Genomic DNA, 14,735 nt, shown 5'->3' on the forward strand with positions numbered 1-14,735 from the left:
ACCAAAGCCAATCAAATGTGCGCAGGACGCGTTCGTGCATGCTAGCCAATAGGCGGCCAGCTTCTGTAGCGTCGGGGGCGGGAGTCAAGTGATTGACTTAGAACCTTCAAGGGCGGTGGTCGCTAGGCGACTCCACGCCGAGGAGCCTCTCAGCCAATCATCCCGCGAGAATCTGAAGGAGGCGTGCCAAGTAGCTCTAGAGACCAATCCGTGTTCGCGGTCGGGGCAACAGGAAGGGGAGTTCTCTCACTGATCGGAAGTGCTCGGAGGTGGGGGTGGCCACTCCGTGGACTGCCACGGCGCCATGAACATCTTGCCCAAGAAGAGCTGGCACGTCCGAAACAAGGACAATGTTGCCCGCGTGCGGCGTGATGAGGCCCAGGCTCGGGAAGAGGAGAAGGAGCGTGAGCGGAGGGTTCTGCTCGCTGAACAGGAGGTAAACTGAGGCTGCCGAACGACACCGGGACGAGCGCGCAGGCGCCGTGGAGGGCCGGAAGTGGGGTCCTGCGCAAGTGCAGTGTGTCCCGTACGGAATTGGGTGCACGCTACTGGTGAAACCGGGTGGTTCACCCGCGCGGAACCCACGCAACCCTGCCTCTCGGCTTCCTCACGCCTGGTACGCAGTAGGAGCGTAATAAGTGTTGGTTGCACGAATAGCCTTAACAGTTCACGGGAACAAGCACTGGTGCTTCTCCTGCTTGAACGCCTCCTGAGTGCACGCGCTAGGGGGCGATATCACTCAGCACCGCCAAGGGAGCCAGAGGGGCGCTATGGGCCTGGCGAGAGACCGGGATGCGCCTTTCCTGTGTTCTGCGCTACTCCTCTGCCCGCAGCCCCAAAGACTTCACCCCGAGTTTTCAGTCTTTGAGGCTGGCCCCTTAGTAGCACTGTCCACCCGTTGTTCATCACTTTGCTCTAGCGGGCATCAGTACGTCTCCATTGTGAGACTTGTTACTGTTTTTGGCATATGGAATACATCACTGGTTGCTTGCCAGGCTTTGCTGTGCAGGCGAGATATTCTCGGTATCTGCCAGGCTGTAGGAGAAGGGCCGAGGAATTGAACCCAGGTCGGCCGCGTGCAAGGCAAATGCCCTACCAGCGGTGCTGTCGTTCCAGCCTTGACCTTTCAGATTGTATAAATCTTTCGGCCCCTTAGTATGACTCTTAGTATGCACTCGGCCAACCTGGGTTGGATTCCCAGCATCCCATATGGTCTCCTGAGCACCGTTAGGGTTAATTCCTGAGTGCAGAGTCAGGAGTAACCCCTGTGCATTGCCAGGTGTGACCTAAAAAGCAAAAAAAAAAAAAAAAGCACTTTTATCAGTAGAAATGGCAAATCAACTTAGAAATACCTGTCCTAAGGCCTGACTAGGCTGCCTTCATAGCTGGTTTTATCCAGTTAGCAAGACTGGGGGCCCCTCCAGTTTAATCGGAAAGGTAGCTTACAAACCGTGTCACCTTGTCCCCTGCTCTTGCCCCGGGGCAGGACAGGCACTCCTTTGGCCTCCCAGTACCCTCTGCCAATCCTCTGTTACCCCAGCCTGTGCCCTTAACTCTGGGCAAATGATATCATTGCTCGTTGTCTTTTTACTTTGCTCAGGCCCGCACGGAATTCCTCCGCAACAAAGCCAGGCGGCAGAAGCCAGAGCTGCAGGCAGCCAGGGCTGGAACACCAGATGCTGGGCCTGTTAACCTGTTTCGGGAGCTGCTAGAGGAAGGGAAAGGGGTGTCAAGAGGCAATAAGGAGTACGAGGAAGAAAAGCGCCAGGAGAAGGTGAGCCACCTTCACCCGTGGAGCCCAGAGGGAGGGCCCCCATCTGGGGGAAGGGGTGTCGAGAGGCAATGAAGAGTACAAGGAAGAAAAGCGCCAGGTGAGTCACCTTCACCCGTGGAGTCCAGAGGGAGAGCCCCCTGCTGTGGCCTACAGCCCCCACCTCCTGTGCCAAACCTGACCTGGGTTTTGGGTGTGTAGGAGTTTCTTCTAGTGTAAGTTGGGTCCTGCCATTCACTTGGTCAGGATGGCCCCTAAAGCCCCAGCTATCCCCCACCTCACTCCTCTCTTCCAGAGCTTTCCACATCTTACCCCCAGCCCCCATGTCACTGACCCCTAAAGCATCTCTCTCTGTGCTGCCCTTGATTGATCCCACACTTGGCTGAAGAGTCCTGGAGCTCATGGGAACCTTCTCTTTCATCTGGCCCCCTCAGGAGAGGCAAGAGAAAGCTTTGGGCATCCTGACCTACCTGGGCCAGAGTGCTGCCGAAGCCCAGACCCAGCCCCCGTGGTACCAGCTCCCCCCAGAGAGAGGGGGCCCCCCACCCGGCCCAAGTCCAGATGAGAAGATTAAGACCCGCCTGGACCCTCTGCGGGAGATGCAAAAGCACCTGGGGAAGAAGAGGCGGCACAGCAGTGATGGGCACGGGGGGCGCAGCAAAAAGGAAAAGGCAGAGCCTGAGAAGCCGCCAAGAAGGTGAGTAGACAGCAGCTTGGGGCTTGAGGGAGTCAGGTCTTTGCATATGTCATGCCACTCTCTCCTGTGTAGCATTGAGCGATGCCCAGGGGCGCTCCCTTTCTACTTCAGGGATGGTTTGGGAGCCTCACCTGATGGGGCACCAGGGACCTGTGAAACCTGGGTTGTTCCCTCTTGTCATTTTTGTCCCTTTCCTTTCAGTTTCTAATGTGCCATTAACAAAACCCAAAAGAAAATTTCAGGGGTGGGGTCCTGCTTTCAGCCCTTCCTTTGTAATGAAGGTTATGGCTCCAGGACCCTGTTCAGTGCATGTGGGGTGCTGCAGGGGTGAGACTTGAAGTTTTGCACTTGCTGGCAGGTGCTGTTGAGCTCTGCCTTTCCGGGACCCTTGTTTCAAGCCCACAGTAACAGCAGCGCTAGGGCTGGTGCACCCTGAGGGTACAGGCGGGAGGGCAGAGGGCCACAGAGGAGTGCCCCGCTCTCTGACCCGGCTCTCCTCTCCCCACCCCTTCCAGACCCCCATCCTTGGACCAGCTACGAGCTGAACGTATTCGACGGGAAGCAGCAGAGAGGGCCCGGGCAGAGGCCCTGCTGGCCCAGGTCCGAGGGGAGGCAGCCCCAGGGCCACCAGAAGAAGAAACGGATGAGCGGCGAAGGCGCTACAACTCCCAGTTCAACCCTCAGCTGGCCCGGCGCCCTCGCTGGCAGGAGCCCCCACCTGGTCACTGATGGACGGGGTGGGGGCGGGGGTGTTGCAGGAGAGGCTGTGGCTGCCTGCCGTCATATAAAACTATTTATTCATAAATATTTTCCAAAATGAAAATAGGTTTACCAAAAAATGTCCCTCACTGGGGAGGGGAGGAGGGCAGCCCTGTCACCTGGGCCCCCAGGGTGGGGCTGCGGCATTGACACCTCGGCCCCTCCCTGCTTTTGGGAGGAGGCTGCCCGACAGGGCTGGTCCAGGGCAGGCCCTCACCAGGGTGGGGGCAGCATGCGGGGAGGGGGGCCAGTGTCACTGGAGGTCCCGGTCCTCTAGGTAGCGGTATTCAAAGGTGAAGCCTTCTTTCTTCCGCTGGCCCCACTTCTCGTAGTCAAAGTAGATGTAGGTGCCCTGGCCAGGGAAGAAGGCAATCAGTGCAGGCCAGGACACGGGGTCACAGTTTATGTTCTAGGAGCGGGACGTGCAGAGGTGGCCCCCGCTGGGCACTTGCCATGGGTGCATGTGATGTGTGTCTGAGCATGTACAATTCTCAGGACTCTAGTGGCTGCGAGCCCAGCCTTGCACAGCAGGTCCAATCTATATCCCACCACTGGGCAGACAGATATCTTCCTGTGGAGTCAGCGCATCACACTGAGGGTGACCACAGCATGAAAGAGCAGAGCCCCATGGACCCAGCAGCTGCTCGGTGACTAAAGGGCCAAGAGTAGGACAAGCACTGAGGGCCACCTGACCACAAGTGGAAATGACCGAGCATGACCATTTAGGCAGTAGAGCCCACACTGACTGGCATCGACTCATTTAATCTGGGAACAGTGCTGCTGCCGGCCTGAGAAGTGAGTAGGGTATCCCCAGAAGCACGGGGGGCAACAGAGGAGTACTCACCTGCTCGAACTCATCCGTGATGGTCTTGGGCTCCTCATGCCTCTGGAACCACATCATGTACTTGGTGTGGAAGCGCCACGACTGCTTCTTCAGAGCCTTGGCCGCCAGGTACTGGGCCTTAGTGCCCTGCAGGAGAACGATGTGCAGGAGTCAGAGGGCCCCGGAGCCGGCAGGGGGACAGGGGCAGAGCAGGGCAGCTGGGCCCCACCCACTGCTGTCAGAGCAGCTCTGTCCAAGAGGAAGCACTAGCAGGGGCTGAGGGAGCAGCTCGGCGGGTGAAAGGGGTGACCCTGGCAGTCTCCAGGAATTGGGGGAGGGGGGCAAAAGGGCAACAGGAGGGGACCAGCCTGGGGCAGCACCTCCACTGCTGGGTGCTGCCTCCCTCCAAGTGGGGCAAGGTGGGTCCAGTCTGGGGTCCAGGATGGGGGTAATGGGAAGGGGTGTGGTCCCAGTGGGCTACAGTGGGACACCCACCTCACCCCTCCAGCCCGAGGGGGGACGGCGGCCGTGGCGGTGAAGCCGGGGGGCCTGAGGCTGCCCCGGGGGCCCTGGTGTACCTCCAGATAGTAGAAGATGAAGAAGAGCGTCTCTGTGGACAGTCGCTGGTAGAACTCCACGGTGTCTGAGTGTGGGGGTGGCGTCTGGTGGTGGTAGGGGGGCGTCGGACAGGGGTTCCGGGGTAGGTACTGCCTGTAGGGGGGCCAAGAGTCACAGCAGGCTTTCAGCAGGCACCCCTGCTCTGGTCGCCAGGTGTGTCTGGGGCTGTGCCCGCACTAGACCCCCAGAGCCCGGCCAGCGAGCATCTCACCGGATGCGCTCAGAGTCCGAGGGGTGTGGCATGTGGTGCCAGGCGGCCTCCTCCATGGCCTGCTGGTACAGCTGCTCCTTGGTGAGGGGCACGGGCCCCAGTGGACACACACCCAGGGACAGCGGGATATTCACCTCCGACAGCTGGAGGGGCGGCTGTGCAGAGGCGGGAGGCGCAGAGGTGCTGCTGAGGATGATGTCTGCATGGGAGCAGGGTTAGGTATGAGACCCACACAGGCCAGCCCAGCCGCGCAGCCCGCCATGCCCAGCGCTCACCTCGCTCAGTCAGGTGCAGCGTTGGCACGGGGTCCTCAATGCCAGAGCTGATGGCTGCGCGCTCTGCCATGGACTTTAGAGAACTCAGAGGCTCAGGGGCCTGTGAAGAAGGACCATGCCCAGTCTCAGGCTCCAGGCCCAGGTTTTTTGCTTGCTCCCATGCAAGGTTCTCCTAAACCATGCCATCCATTACTGCCAGAGAATGGGAAAAATGGCACCCACAAGCGGAGCCTGACCCCACACTGGGGTGTGAGGTGGTGAGAACCGAGATGGCCAGGCCACACCCCGCCACACTCTTGTCCTCTGAGCTCACGCATAGCAGGTCCTCACTGGGGGCATCCCAGCACCTCTCACTTGTCTTTGGGCCATACCTGGCAATGCTCAGGTTACTCCTGGCGGTGCCCAGGAGACCATACAGGGTGCTGGGGATCTAACATGAACCCTTGCTGCTGTCTTACTGCTCTGGTCCCTCTCCTCTACCTTTCTCTTCTGTCTCTCCTTTGCAGAGCCACACCTACCAGATGGACTCCTGAGAAGCTCAGTGCTTCAGGTCCTTTCCCAGAAAAAAAGTCCCTAGCCACTTCCTGCCCAGCATCTCTCTCGAGTTTGCTCCCTGGGCCACAAACAGTCCAAGAACTTTCCTGATGTCCCAGTGTTGAGCGGTGCATGACTGAGAAGGCAACACATACAGCCCCACAGCACTGGGGCCCCTACTGCCTCCCAGAACCAAGGCCCTCACTGCCGTGACCCCTGTGGCACTAGATCCGAGATGGTCAGCAGGCCTCCTGCCCTGCATCAAGCCAGTAAACCCGCCCTGAGCCTGCCACCCTCTCCACCACCTGCTGCCCAGGACAGGTGGACCAACTGCCTCTGGCTGTCTCCCAAAGATTGACCCGCCCTGCCTGGTGGGACTTGTTCCATGCACAGGCCTGGGGCCTACAGCAGCCATGCACAAGGTTCCCTGGAGTCAGAGGGTCCAGGCGCAGAGAAGGTGGGCAAAAAGCTGACATCAAAGGGACGGCATGGCGTGCTGTGGGGCTGGGGCGGGGCCCACCTTGATCTCCGGGGTGGAGCTGAACTGCGGGGGGCCGTTGAGCAGGGCACTGGGTGTCTTGGCCTCACTGAAGCTGGGTGTCGGGGAGCTGGGTGGGTTCACAGGAAGTGGCACCAGGAGGCTGGGGCCCCCCGTGTTGTTCCCTGAGCCTGGGGCAATGCCCCCAGCCCCTGATGGGGCTGCCGCACTGGGTTCCTTCCTAGAGAAGGGGAAAGGATGGGGAGCTCAGAGAGGGGGCTTAAGGGTTGTGTAGGTGGGCAAGCCTCGGGGGATGGAGTCAGGTGTGAAGAGGGGGCCCTGGGGTTAGCACTTGGTGGATGGTACAGGCCAGCCCTTCTATAGCCAGGGTGATGAAGGCTGGGGACCTGCACCCTCAGGGCGATCTAAAAAGCACGTCCCTGGCATAGTGGCCCTACCCAGGACTGGAAGGGCTGGGGCCAGGAAATGCTTTGGGAAAGTCCACCTGGGGCTGGGCCCAGGAAGGGACTAGCTTGGAGAGCAGCCCCAGTTAGAAGAGAAACAACTAAAACATTCCACCAGGCAGTGCTGGGTGCAGCCCAACCCAAGAGGAAGACATGTGGCCCCAGTCAGGGTCCCAACCCTCGCCGGGACAACACTCACGAGGTGCTAGGAGGGGGGTTGTGGGGGACAGAGGGGCCCAGAGCCTGGCTGCTGGCACTGCTGCCCCCACTGCTGTTGAGAGCAGCCTCTGCCGGGCTGTCCGCCACCACGGAGCTGTAGCCTGGGGGAGAGGAGGGGTGAGAGGCCAGCCAGCTCTGGGGAGCCCCCACCCCGCCAGTCTCCCCGCTTACTGGTGGCGCCGTTCTGCTTGCCAGTGCCCCCGCCTCCACTACCACCGCCACCGCCGCCGCCGCCGCTGCTGCCCCCTCCGGCCTGCACACTGGGGGGCCGGGGCTGGGCTGTGCTGGGTCCACTGGGGGCAGGCGGTGCCACAGCCTGGGCGTAGGGGGCAGGGGTGCTTGAGTTGTGGCTGGGAGCTGGACTGGCCTTAGGGCCCAGGGCACCCGGAGGCACTGCTGGGGTAGCTGCCCCGTTGTTGCCAGGGGCGGTGTTCAGAGCAGAGGCGGCAGGTGGGGGACCGGAAGGGTAGCTGGGGGGCACAGCCGGTGACTGAGGGTGCTGGCTGCTATGGACGGGCTTGGAGCCGTTCTTGGCTGGAGACTGTGGGAAAGAGAGGGCTATGAGGGCATGCTGGCCGTGGGACTGGCCCTCCCTTCCACATCACCCACATGCAGCCCCCAGGGCTCCCCATCCTACCCATGACATCCCAAAATAGCCAGTGCCATCAGGGAGTCTGAAAGTCCCATGATCGCACTGGCAGGACCATAATGGAAGCAGCCAGGTGTGGCTGCCCGCGTCACTTCTGACTGACCCATCTGAAGCCCACCCTGTGCTCCCCCACACCACACGACACCCTTCCCCAGAACTGCTTAACGTTCCCACACACCCACCTGGCTGACTTCACTGTCCGTTGAGCGTCCCCTCTTCTTGTCATCTTCAGAGTTCTCCTGGGGCACAGAGAGAGCCTGTGAGCGCCAAGGTGGAGGGGCCACCTGGACCATCTGGGGACCTGTCCACTGGCTTCTAGCCCACACTAGCCTGGCAACCTGGACCCAGACTAGCCTTTCCCAAAGTGAGCAGCACTGCTGCCTGCCTCTGGACACCGGGGCCCTCACCGTAGTGCAGTTGGCCGGGCTGGGTGGGATCGGGGAACTGGAGGTGGTTGAGGTGGGCGTGCTGCTCGACTGGTTGAAGATCTCATCCTCCATATGACTGTGGCTGGGTGGGGAGGTGGCGACCAGCGCCTGTGCTGTGGGGGCAGGGAGGACAGCTTAGGGGCCCGACCACCTCCCCACCGTGCCCAGCCCAGGGCCCTCAGGGCGCTCCCAGGCCTCACGAATGTCCTCGAGGTCCAGGTCGTCATAGAGGAACTCATTCTCCTCGAAGTCGGGGTCCTGTGATGAGTCAACGTAGTACTCAACGTCATCCTTGATCTTGCGGATGGCATCCACCAGGATGGAGTCATTGTCCAGCATGCGCAGGATGGTCTCAAGCATGCGCACGTGGTAGCGGTGCTTCTCGATGTGCCGCTTCAGGCCCTCGATCCGATCCTGCTTCTGCTGGCGAGCCCAGGCCAGGCTCAGGGGCTGCAGGCACCTGCCCGGCCCCCAATCCTGAGCTCTGCGGTCTCTGGAACCGAGTCAGGAAGCACACGCCAGCCCGCCCCGCCCTGTGCCGCCCCCTCGCAACAGAAGCCTGAAAGCCACTGTGATGGTGACTACCTTTGTCATCGCTATGCCATGTGCTGCCATGAAAGCCTGGATAGAGTGACTGGGTGCCCCACAACGCTCCCCCAACCTCTTTCAGATCTGGTTCCAGCTCTGAGCCCTCCCTCTCTGCAAGAACCATGTCCCCCTCAACTCCCCGGCACCCTCAGACCCACACCTGGCACATCTGTCACCGGCACCACCAGTCCCCATTTTCCCTGTGCCACCAAGGAAGCATGGCTGCCAGCTCTCCAATCATGTCTGTGGGACTTCTGCATTGCACCCTAGCACGCCATCCGGAATCGGCTCCTGCCTCTCCTAAGATCTCTGCACCCCAACTACTCCCTTTTCTCCTCCAGCTCAGGGGCCTGGATGCAGAGGTTCCATGTGCCCCGCCACCTGAGCAGAGCTCAGAGTATGTGGCTGTCCCCATGTACCGACACCCCAAAGGCACCTCGCCAGCCCAATCTCCTAAGCCCCTGGTCCTGGCTCCTGGCCCGAGGAGCTGGGCCGCCCCCACTCACATCCTTATCACCCTTCTTCTTGCGCGTTTGCACGGACAACGACTCCACTTCGCTCTCAAACTGGTCCACCTGCATGTTCAGGGTGTCGATGGTGTTCTGGAGGGGAGGCAACTGTCAGCAGAGCCCACGCCTGCTCCCCACCCCCCTCAATTCTGAATCCCCCTGCAGCGCACCGTGAGCCACTGGCCAACCTCCTCCTTCTCCTTCTGGGCAGGGTCCACCTTCTGGGCCAGGCCCAGGCCCTCCTTGCTATAAGCTTTGGTTTTGGTCTCTCGTTCCACAACTTTGAACCGTTCCATTTGCTGTGGAGAACATCAATGAGAAGGGGCAGCTGACGGGGACCCCAAGGCTCCCCCCACTGCCCCTCTGTGCACCTCCAGAGCCCGCCGCCTCTCCTACCGTCTCGATGAGCTTGCGGTTGTCTATGAGCTGCCTCTTGTCCTTGATCTCGTTGGATGCTACCCATGTCTTGATCTGGTCCCTCAGCCGCTACAGAGGGAAATCAAGGCCAACTCCTAGGACTGGGCCATGAGGCTCCAAACCCCATGCTCCCTCTACTCTCATCACACATGGGTGAGGCCCCCAGTTCCTCACTAGAAACTTTTGGGTTTTTTTTTTGGGGGGGGGGGCTTTTTGGGTCACACCCTACAGTGCTCAGGGTTACTCCTGGCTCTGCACTCAGCAATTACTCCTGGTGGCACTCAAGGGAACATCAGGGACTGAAACCGGGTCGGCCGCATGCAAGGCAAATGCCCAACCCAGTACTTAAAGCGCTGGCCCCTCACCTGAAGCTTCTTAATCTCCTTCTTTAGATCAGCCTCATACTTCTCTTTCTGGTTCGCATTGGCTGCATTGTGGAGCTGAGGGGACAGGGTCCAGGCTTCAGTGTGGGGCCAGCTGTGGACTTCCCCTTAGCCCATCTGGAAACTGCTGCTGTCAGGTCTCAGCACTGGGACCGTGTCCTCTTGCTGCCCACACCCAGAGAGCCCCCCCTTTCCATGTCCATGTCGGGGCCCAGTCTCCCTACCTTCTGCCAGATATCTTCAAACTGCTCCACACCCTCGGACACCTTCTTGAGGCAGCGATCTATCTCACCTGGCCAGGGAGGGAGCAGGCCGTCGGGGTTCCACCAGAGCCCTGGCAGGGCACGCGCGCGGGATGGGGGCGGCGGCAGAGCCCGGGCCAGCCCTACCTTGGAGTTTGCGCTTGTCCGCCATGTTCCTGCCTTACAGGCGCCCTCTCTTCATACTCTCTGGGGACGGCGGCTGCTGGAAGAGAGTGGGACAGGTTGATACATGTCACCAGTGGGAACACCCCCAAGTCCCCTCTCTCATATGGTCACTCTGGGACCACGGATGATGAAACCAGCAGAACAGTGGCGAAGGCAGTGGGGCTTTGTACATGCCTGGGCCAAGCTGAGGGAGACGCCCACAGCAGGGCACACCTTCTCCCCAGGACAGTCTGGGTGCCTGGGAGTTACCCACCCAGACCCACACTTCCCAGACAGGGCCCTGGCACACGCGTGACTCCTAACACAGAAGCCCGGCCCCATGCTGTGTCATGGGCACGAGGGTGCGATGTCCAGGATTGCTCTGGGGACATGCTGTGTCAGGGGACTAAGCAAGGGGGATAGTCGGGCCCATAAGGAGCTGAACGCACGCAGGCAGGCAGCGTCAGGCCCCAGATCAAACCCTGAGGAGCTACCAGCTCGTCTAAACGGAAGGGGTGGAGTCTGGCTCCATGCAGGTAGCCCTGAGTGAGGAGCAGCTATGAGGAGCAGCATCCCCCTAGAGCAAAGTCCCTGCAGCTGTGAGGGGCAGAGGTGGCTCCTGAAGGCCTGGCATCAAGACCAGAGCCTCCACCAAGGAACCAGAGCTTCAGGAGTCCAAAACGCGTGGGGAGGGGGCAGGGGGCAGAGAGCAAATGCAGCAGTGACCACTGCATGCAGGCCACAGGGTTCAGACCAGGGCACACTGGTGGGACCACAGCAAGAACCCCCCACACCTCAGCAGGGCCACACACTGCAGGGAAGGACCAAGCCGCTTCCAGGAGTGCCCACCGCAGAGGGGCCCTGGAGAGCAGCTGGGAGTCGTTGCAACTGGGGGATCCCAAGGAGAATCCCATAGCAAGAAAAGGGTGCTGGCACCTTCCAGCCTCTGCCAAAGACCAGGGAGAAAGGAAGTTGAGACCAGAAACTTGTAGAGACGAACCTGGCCCCCAGAGTGAACCACTGGGAGCCAGCAGGACCCCCGCGCCCCCAGAGAAGCAGAAAAGAGGGCATGAGCTCTCACAGCCTGTGTGTGCCTCAGAAAGGACAGAGCCCTGAAGAGCGGCCCAGTCACCAGAGCCAGGACCCTACAACAAAGAACCCCCAAACCCCTCCTGCAAAGGAGTCTGCACTGCCAGCACCAGCCTGACCTGGGGCACCTCATTCCCATCCTCTCCTGGAGACCCCACGGAGGGGGGTGGGGGGTGCGAGGCAGGCTAGTGGAGAAATCCCTCAGTTCCCGGACCACAGTGGGTAGGGGCCTCCCAGGCCCGAGGATCCTAGCTAAAACGCGGGATCTGGGGAAGTCCCCGCACCAGGACACACAGGCAAGGCCGGGACCACCCGCAGAAAGGCTGGAGCACAGCCACAATAAAAGCACAGCCCAGGTTCCTGGAGCCCCGACCTGCTGGGCGGGGGGCGCAAAAGCCTGGAGGGGGTGCCCCCGAGGGCGCGGGGGAAGGCTGCATCCTAACGTGGGCACTAGGGCGCGACGCCCGGGCTCGCTGCGGGGACGCGCTGCACAAGCTGTCAAAGGCCGACCCTGGAGGCCTTGGGGGGACCCGGACTGGGCGTGGGGGGCCGCGCGCTGCGGGAAGGGCGCCTCCTCCGCCGGCCGGAGCGGATGGCGCGCGCTCGGGGCCCGAGCTCCACGGCACGAGCTCCACACTCGGGAGAGGACTCGGGCCAGGGGGTCGCCCCCACCCCCTACACGGCGGGCGTCCCCGCAAGGCCGACCCCCTCGCGACGGCAGCGGCGCCCGGGCGCCTCGGCGGGGCCCGCGGGGTCCGGCCACCGAGGGGCGTGGAGGACGGGGCAGCCCGCGAGCTGCCGCGCCGCCCGGCTCGGTGGGCGGCCATGTCGCGACAGGCGACGGCGGTGGCGGGGGAGGGGGAAGGGGTCCGGCCCAGTCGAGCCCGACGCTCTCACCACAGGAGCTGGCGCCGCCGCGGAGGAGCGTATCGCGACAGGCGGGGGAGGCGAGCGCCCGCCGCCTTTTTCTCGCGCCCCGGGCCCGGGCGCTATCGCGATAGCGGCGCGGAGCGGAAATGGGGTGGGGGGAAGTGGGCCCGGGGTTGTTCTGACGACGGGGTCGGGGCTCAAGGGAGGCCGCGGCGTCTGCCGATGGCTCCGCGGAAGCTGACCGGGCCCGGTCCAAGATGGCGGCGGCGGAGGAAGCCTCCCCTCCTCTCTTCTCGTCTCTGGCGCTCGACCCGCCCCCGAGCCCCGCATATAGGCTTATCATTGGTCCTTGTGCGTGTCGCTTCTGTCCCTCGGACATGTCTTATTGGTTCTTGGTGAGGATGCGGCCGACCTCCTCCCGCCGATTGGGCCAAAGCGCCAAGGCGCGGCGTTCGATTGGCTTCCCGCTCAAGCCTCTAGGATTGGCTCAGGTTTCCGTGTCTGCTCCGCCTCCTCCTCTCGCCTCAGGGCACAACACGCCAGCGCGAGGACCTGGGTTTCAATCAAGAGGCCTGTGCCTTGCTGATTGGGTGTACCCGCCCCCCTCTTCTAAATCAACTGGCGGAAGGAGGAGCTAGGCTGATCAGGGGCGGGGAAGTAGTCCGTCAAGTTTGGAGTCTTTTTTAATTGGCCGGGGGGAGGGGGAAAGAAAAATGCCTTAAAGCCATTGGTTGATCCTAGAAGTGGGTGGGGAAAGCTGAGGACGGGCGTAGGGAGTGGGCGTTAAACGCCGCGTACCTAATGGCCGATTGACAGGTGCCTTCAAAGCGTGGGACGAGCTGCAGTCACCTGCCAATCAAAACAGCCACTGCGTTAACGGGGCGGAGCCAGACGAGAGCGTACCCAGCCCTACCCCGTGGGTTGGTCCTAAGTGTGATCATTCATTCCAGGTTGTCCAATAGCATAGCGAGTGGGCGGCACCCATTCCGTAAAGCGTGTGAAACGAAGCTGGGACCAGCAAGCGCGGATCCTCTCAAACCCTTTCAAACCCGGGCCGGCGGCTTCGGTTTGCGCAGCTGCAGCGTCTGCCTTTGAGCGCCTGTGCTTAGCATATCTCTGTTTTCCGTATTTGCCGGAGGAGGGAAGCGGGAGCCTTGCCCCAAGTCACTGCCGCTTCTTTACTGCCCCTTTGCTTGCAAAGCGTGTAACTGGTGGCCCGGGGGCGCTAATGCTCACCTCGGTGTCCTAGGACTTGGAGGAAGCTCCGTGGGCTTCTCTTGTGGGGAAATGGCCCCGGTAGCCGCGTGGCGTGTTCTTGGGAACCCTGTTTTATCTTTGCATGACCGCAGATATTCCGTAGTTCTTCAAGTCTCCTCTCCGGATTTTGTTCCCCCTAACACTTAGCACGGAGAACACAGGCATGACCCTGGCTCAGGTGCCCAGCGTCACCATCAGGGGCCGGCGCAATAGCACGCAGGTTAGGCGTTTGCACGCGGCTGATACTTGTTTGATCCCCAGCATTCCATATGGTCCCCCGAGCGCCACCAGGGGCATTACCTGAGTGCAGAGCCAGGAGTAACCCCTGAGCATTGCTGGGTGTGACCCAAAAAGCCAAAAAAAAAAAAAAAAAGGAAAACCCAGGCAAAGAAGAGCAATCCAAGTGAGAAGTGTGTGAGGCAGAGCTGCCTGTGGCCAGGGAGGGAGGATTCACAAATGCTCTGTGCAGTGCACAGCACATGCCCATGAACCCATGGAAACAGAGCCCACTGTGAGCACTGGAATCCGAGTCCTTGATCCACTGTGGCCCCAGACTTTTCTGGCAAATTCAGTGGACAAGAGTCCTACTGTTGTAGGCAGCAGGGGCTCAAGACAGGCACTGGCAAACTAGGCGTCACACCTGGCTTTGGACAAAACCTAAATACCATCAGACCAGTGAAAAAAAAGAACTTCTAGGATGGGTGGCTGACATCATTCAGCTTTAAAACTCGCTGGTCACTGATGTGAGGATTCTCAGAGCAGTTGTGTTATGGCCTTCAACTGAACAAGCAACATAAGCCGGAAACTTGTCAGAAAGGCATGTTCTTGAGTTCACCATGGAAAGTCGAATTATTCATCTCTGTTACCCACTGAACATTTCCCCGCAATTCTGAAACATATTCAACTGACACTCCATCTTTTCTTGGTGGGGGTCACAGCCAGTGATGTTCACAGCTTGTGATGTTCACAGCTTACTCCCATGCTCTGTGCTCAGGGCTAACTCTTGGCAGAGTTCAAGGGACCATACAAGTGCCAGGGATTGAACCCGGGTGTGCACCCTCTGAGAGCCTGTCTTACTTGTAGATAGGGCTCTGAGATCAGGACTCTTTCCTGAAACCCTCACACAAACCCCACGAGGTAACTCTGGCAAGGGGTGGGAGGCTGCTCCCCTGGGCAGGTGCAAGCAGGAATCATCAAAGGTCTCACTTTGGGACTGGAGCGATAGCACAGCAGAGTGGGTGCTTGCCTTGCATGCGGCAGACCTAGGTTCCATTCCCGCATCCATATGA

At 60.7% G+C, this 14,735-nt stretch overlaps 2 protein-coding genes across 4 annotated transcripts; one reads left to right on the forward strand and one right to left on the reverse strand.

The window, feature by feature from the left end:
* Window positions 1-217: 217 nt before the first annotated feature.
* Window positions 218-3,293, forward strand: LENG1 (leukocyte receptor cluster member 1). Its single transcript, XM_056135804.1, has 4 exons — window positions 218-436; window positions 1,601-1,774; window positions 2,206-2,468; window positions 2,984-3,293. Exons 1-4 carry the CDS (start codon window positions 305-307, stop codon window positions 3,195-3,197), a joined length of 783 nt encoding a protein of 260 aa, XP_055991779.1. The 5' UTR covers window positions 218-304; the 3' UTR covers window positions 3,198-3,293.
* On the reverse strand, window positions 3,249-12,484 carry CNOT3 (CCR4-NOT transcription complex subunit 3). Of its 3 annotated transcripts, none has more exons than XM_056135769.1 (18): window positions 12,217-12,484; window positions 10,213-10,285; window positions 10,048-10,115; window positions 9,806-9,880; window positions 9,420-9,509; window positions 9,194-9,322; window positions 9,021-9,116; window positions 8,127-8,349; window positions 7,906-8,039; window positions 7,681-7,737; window positions 7,021-7,390; window positions 6,830-6,950; window positions 6,209-6,407; window positions 5,155-5,254; window positions 4,880-5,078; window positions 4,629-4,761; window positions 4,072-4,197; window positions 3,249-3,579 (listed from the first exon to the last, which is right to left on the reverse strand). In XM_056135769.1, the coding sequence occupies exons 2-18, from the start codon at window positions 10,235-10,237 to the stop codon at window positions 3,481-3,483; spliced, it is 2,244 nt and encodes a 747-aa protein (XP_055991744.1). In that variant the 5' UTR covers window positions 10,238-10,285; window positions 12,217-12,484; the 3' UTR covers window positions 3,249-3,480. The 3 variants fall into 3 exon arrangements, with proteins under 3 accessions (XP_055991744.1, XP_055991745.1, XP_055991746.1); XM_056135770.1 differs by having other exon boundaries at window positions 10,213-10,288; XM_056135771.1 differs by having other exon boundaries at window positions 8,127-8,346; window positions 12,217-12,483.
* Window positions 12,485-14,735: the final 2,251 nt, after the last annotated feature.

Source organism: Sorex fumeus, unplaced genomic scaffold (assembly GCF_029834395.1).
Source record: "Sorex fumeus unplaced genomic scaffold, SorFum_2.1 ptg000122l, whole genome shotgun sequence".
NCBI lineage: Eukaryota > Metazoa > Chordata > Mammalia > Eulipotyphla > Soricidae > Sorex > Sorex fumeus.